Below are 5,563 nucleotides of genomic sequence, written 5' to 3'. Positions count from 1 at the left end.
TCACGCTACCACGCCTGGCTGATTTTTTGATTTATTGTAGAGATGAGGTCTCGCTGCCCAGGCGGGTCTCGAACCCGCGGGCTCAGGCAATCCACTCACCTCAGCCTCCCAAAGGCATGGGATTACAGGCTGAGTCACCGACTCTGGATTTTTTTTTTTTTTTTTGAGTTGGAGCCTCACTCTATAGCCCAGGCTGGAATGCAGTGGCACACTCACCCCACCCCATGGCTACCGGGCTCCAGCAATCCTTCCACCTCAACCTTCCAAGTAGCCAGAACCACAGGCACGCACTACCACACCAGGCTAATTTTGCATTTATTGTAGAGACGAGGTCTCACCAAGTTGCCTGGGCTGGTCTTGAACCTGCGGGCTCAGGCAATCCTCTCGCCTTGGCCTCCCCAGGTGCTGGGATGACAGGCTGAGCCCCCAAGCCCGGCCCCAGTCACCATGCTTGAACATAGACCACCTCTCCCTTTCCAGGCCTCAGCTTCCTCCTCTATAGTGTGGGAAACTTCCTTCCCTCCTGGGGCCCTCGAGTGAGTGCCAGGCATGCAGAAGCTCAGAGAAGGGGTCACTCACTGGCCAGCTCTCCAGTCCGGGAACCTAGAGACCACCCCACCTGCCATATTGCCACGTTGCTCAGACTACTGTTCCCACTTTTCTTTTTTGAGTTGGGGGTCTTTGCCACTTAGGCTGGAGTGTAGGGGCATGATCATGGCTCGTGGTTCATGGCAGCCTCTGCCTCCTGGGCTAAGCCAATCCTTCCTCCTCTGTCTCTCTAAGTAACTGGAACTACAGGCTCATGTCGCCATGCCATCTAATGTTTTAATTTTTTTGTAGAGGCAAGGTCTCACCATGTTGCCCAGGCTAGTCTCAAACTCCTGGGCTCAAGTGACCCTCCCACCTCTACCTCCCTGCTGGGATTACAGGCACGAGCCAGGGTGCCTGGCGGGTCCCATTTCTAAAGCATACAGTGGGTACTGTGGCCAGGCACTGGGCTCAAGAGACATCATTTCTAACCCTCAGTAGGGCTCTGGGAGGTGGGAATTATTATTCTCATTCTACAGATGAAGAAGCCAAGGTTCACAAAGGTTAAAGCCCTGGATGAGGGGCAAGCTGATACTAGAAACAGTGGAAACAAGACCAGCTGGCATTAGCTGATCACCTACTCTGTGCTGTACACGCAACAGGCCTCACTGAACTAATCCTCAAGCAGTCCCCAACGCAGGGACCACTCCCAGCCCCATCTACAGCAGAGGGACTCGAGGGGTCAGCCAGCTTGCCTGTGGTCATACAGCCCACTCTGACTGGGGCATAAGTTGGTCACCTCCCATAGAGGTTCAGGGCTGGGCTGGGCCTCTGTCTTCATGAGGGGAGCTGTCTCCCCAAGCAGGTGGCCCTTTCCTTTCGGGACTCAGTGCCAGGAAATGTTCAAAGCCTGAGAATACCTTCCTTTCTGTGTATAAAATTTTCTCAGTTGATTTCCCTTTTCACCCTGGCTGCTAGGAAGCTCACAGCCAATACTAACATGCCATAAAATTAGCCCTTGAGTTAACACTAAAGATTAGGTTATTTGCTTCTTCTTTTTCCTGATCCCGATTTCTTCTTCAGGCCTCTAGGATTCATCTTTTATGGACGTGCATGCCCCATACACACATATACACGCACACACACAGACACACTTTCCTACCTTCCACAGAGAGTTACAACTCTCTCTCTTCCTGCCCACCTACTCCCATCATCCCAGTGCAGAACTGGGGCTTCAGGCACCCAACCCTTGTGGTCCCAGCAGCCTTGCATGGCCCACCCAGGGTGGCGCTCACCAGTCCTTGTAGAATCGGCGGCGGCACTCATCACTGAGATGTTCGGCAAAGATGGTCTTGAAGCTCCGCAGACCTCGAGGGGTGGCCACATAGCCCACCACGCCCACCACCACCAGCGGCGGTGTCTCCACAATCGTCACCGCCTCCACCTCCTCCCGCTTGGAGATTTCTGGATAAGACCCAGTGACAGGGTCAGGGAGAGAGACCTCCTGAGGCCCATGGGGAAGGCTGCCGCTGAGTGGGAGGCCAGGTGAGCATGCCGTCTACAGCTGAGGCAGCGTTCCCTCGAGGGCCGGCTTGGGTCTCCTTCACTAGAGCCGAATTGAGGATCTGTTTTTGGTTTGGTTTGGTTTTTTGAGTCGGAATCTCACTCCGTCACCCAGACTGGAGTGCAGTGGCCACTCCCGGCCGCCGCAGCCTCGACCTGCTGGGCTCCAGCGATCCTTCCGCCTCAGCCTCCCAAGTAACCGGAACTACAGGCACACGCTACCATCCCTGGCTGATTTTTGACTTATTGTAGAGATGAGGGCTCACCAAGTTGCCTGGGCAGGTCTCGAACCCGTGGGCTCAGGCAATCCACTGGCCTCGGCCTCCCAAAGCGCTGGGATTACAGGCTGAGCCACTAAGCCCAGTTGGATCTGTTATTTTAATCATTGTAAATGGGCTAGGCATGGTGGCTCACGCCTGTAATCCCAGCACTTTGAAAGGCTGAGGGGGGAGGATTGCTTGAACCCAGGAGTTCAAGACCAACCTGGGCAACATAGTGAGACCTTGTCCTTTTATTTTTAAAATGTAAGTAAAAACTGGGCATGGTGGCTCACGCCTGTAATCCCAGCACTTCGGGAGGTGGAGGCAAGAGGATTTCTGAGCTCAGGGGTTCGAGATCAGCCAGAGCAACATGGTGAGACCCCGTCTCTACAATAAATCATAAAATTAGCCAGGCATCATGGCATACGCCTGTGGTTCCAGCTACTTGGAAAGCTGAGGTGGAAGGATCGCCAGAGCCCAGCAGGTCGAGGCTGTGGTGGCCATGAGCATGCCACTGCACTGCAGCCTGGGCGACAGAGTGAGACTGACTTTTTAAAAAGTAAAAATAATAGTTATTATAAATGCATTTTTATAAGTTTCAGCAAGACCTAAGACTAGTCCAAACCCATGATGTTCTGGATGTTATTGCTCAAGCTGACATGAAGCAAAGGAAAACATGATTTAAAAAATGCATCAGGCCAGATGTGGTGGCTCATGCCTGTAATCCCAGCACTTTGGGAGTCTGAGGTGGGAGGATCGCTTGAGCCCAGGAGCTTGAGACCAGTCTAACATAGCAAGACCTCATCTCTACAAAAAATCAAACCGGGCTTGATGGCTCAGCCTGTAATCCCGCGCCTTTGGGAGGCTGAGGTGAGTAGATTGCCTGAGCCCGCAGGTTCGAGACCCGCCTGGGCATCGAGACCTCATCTCTACAATAAGTCAAAAAATCAGTCAGGCATGGTAGCGCGCGCCTGTAGTTCCAGCGACTCGGAAGGCTGAGGCGGAAGGATTGCCGGAGCCCAGCAGGTCGAGGCTGTGGTGGCCGGGAGCGGCCACTGCACTCCAGTCTGGGCGACAGAGTGAGACTCCAACTCAAAAAAACAAAACAAAACAAAATCAAAAATTAACTGGGTATGGTGGCACATGCCTACAGTCACAGCCACTCGGGAGGCTGAGGTAGAAGTATTGCCTGAGTCCAGGAGGTCGCGGCTGCAGTGACCTATGATCATCCCACTGCACTCCAGCCTGGGTGGCAGAGTGAGATCCCAACTCAAAAAATAAAAAAATAAAAAATTAAGTTGTAGCTCCAGTTACTTGGAATACTGAGGTGGAAGGATCGCCTGAGCCCAGCAGGTTGAGGCTGTGGTGATCGTGAGCGTGCCACTGCACTCCAGCCTGGGCGACAAAGCATGAGACTCCAACTCAAAAAAAATGTAAATTAAAAATATATTAGTACTTAATGCCATGGACGTGCTAAAAAGAGAGTGGTAGATTTTATGTTATGCATATTTTACCACAATAAAAAAAAGAAAGAGGCCGGGCTCAGTGGCTCAGCCTGTAATCCCAGCACTTTGGGAGGCCGAGACGAGTGGATTGCCTGAGCCCGTGGGTTCGTGACCCACCCGGGGAACTTGGCGAGACCTCATCTCTACAATAAATAAAAAATTAGCCGAGCGTGGTAGTACATGCCTGTAGTTCCAGCTACTTGGAAGGCTGAGGCGGAAGGATCCCCAGAGCCCAGCAGGTCAAGGCTGCGGTGACCAGGAGCATGCCACTGTACTCCAGCCTGGGCGATGGAGTGAGGCTCTCACTCAAAAAAAAAAAAGAAAAGAAAAGAAAAGAAAAAAAGAAAAGTAAGAGAAGCCAGGCTCAGTGGCTCAGCCTGTAATCCCACGCCTTGGGAGGCCGAGGTGGGTGGATTGCCTGAGCCCGTGGGTTCGAGACCCGCCTGGGCAACTTGGTGAGACTTCATCTCTACAATAAATCAAAAAATTAGCTGGACGTGGTAGCGCGCGCCTGTAGTTCCAGCTACTTGGAAGGCTGAGGCAGAAGGAGCGCTGGAGCCCAGCAGGTCGAGGCTGCGGTGACCGGGAGGCCACTGCACTCCAGTCTGGGTGACAGAGTGAGACTCCGACTCAAAAAAAAAAAAAAAAAAAAGAAAGAAAAAAAAGTAAGAGAAGACTACCTATGAGGAGAGATGAACAAGAGATGGTGCCAGGAGGTTAGGGAGGGGTGGGGAGTGCAGCTACACAGGAGAAACTCGGGATCTTTGTGGGGTTGGAATACTCTGTATCTAAACAGAGGCAGGTGGGTACATGAGTCTCCACGTGTGACAAAATTATATAAAAAAATGCACACATACAAGTGCACACAGAACCAGGACACCTGACAACAGGGCGGCTTGTATCCACATCAGTGTCCTGGAAGTGAGGGACCACTTGGGTTCTACAAGATGTTTCTACAGCCTTGGGAGGCTGAGGTGGGTGGATTGCCTGAACCCGCAGGTTCAAGACCCGCCTGGGCAACTTGGCGAGACCTCATCTCTACAATAAATCAAAAAATGAACAAGGCGTGGTAGCGCGTGCCTGTAGTTCCAGCTCCTTGGAAGGCTGAGGCGGAGGGATCGCTGGAGCCCAGCAGGCCGAGGCTGTGGTGGCCGGGAGCGGCCACTGCACTCCAGTCTGGGCAACAGAGCAAGACTCCAACTAAAAAAAAAAAAAGATGTTTCTACATAAGATCTCTCTGCTCTTCCTTCCTTCCTTCTTTCCTTCTTTCCTTCCTTGTTGGAGTCTCACTCTCACTTCTTTTTTAACAGAGACAGGGTCTCATTATGTTACCCAGACGAGTCTCAAACTCCCAGCCTCAAGTGATCCTCCCACCTTGTCCTCCCAAAGTTCTGGGATGACAGGTGTGAGCCACCACGCCTGGCCTGTATTATTTCTTACGACTACATGTTAATTTACAATTAAAGCAAGAAAAATCGAACTATCGATGTGCAGATATACAAGGGGGGGCCCCAGAAAGCCAAAATCACCTTATGGAGGGCGGCACTCTGGTACTACAGCTTCCCCTGCTAGGGGAGTGTTCTAGGAGCCCTTCAGCATCCATGGACCAGCTAGTGTTCTTGTCAGAGGCTGTGTTCAGCTTCACTGAATTTTTTTTTTTTTTTTGAGTTGGAGTCTCCCTCGGTCACCCAGACTGGAGTGCAGTGG

At 52.1% G+C, this 5,563-nt stretch overlaps 1 protein-coding gene across 1 annotated transcript in view; it reads right to left on the bottom strand.

The window, feature by feature from the left end:
• RPL3L (ribosomal protein L3 like) overlaps positions 1–5,563 on the bottom strand; it is an 11,930-nt gene that overhangs the window by 4,212 nt on the left and 2,155 nt on the right. The window contains exon 3 of the mRNA XM_008048707.2: positions 1,824–1,992. Coding sequence (XP_008046898.1) covers positions 1,824–1,992 — 169 coding nt within the window. The remainder of the gene's footprint in view (positions 1–1,823; positions 1,993–5,563) is intronic.

The sequence above is a fragment of the Carlito syrichta genome, unplaced genomic scaffold (genome assembly GCF_000164805.1).
Source record: "Carlito syrichta isolate Samal-C Ts95f unplaced genomic scaffold, Tarsius_syrichta-2.0.1 Scaffold126536, whole genome shotgun sequence".
Lineage (NCBI taxonomy): Eukaryota > Metazoa > Chordata > Mammalia > Primates > Tarsiidae > Carlito > Carlito syrichta.
The sequence above is the reverse complement of the archived record's forward strand: the minus strand, read 5'-3'. Positions and strand labels throughout refer to the sequence as shown.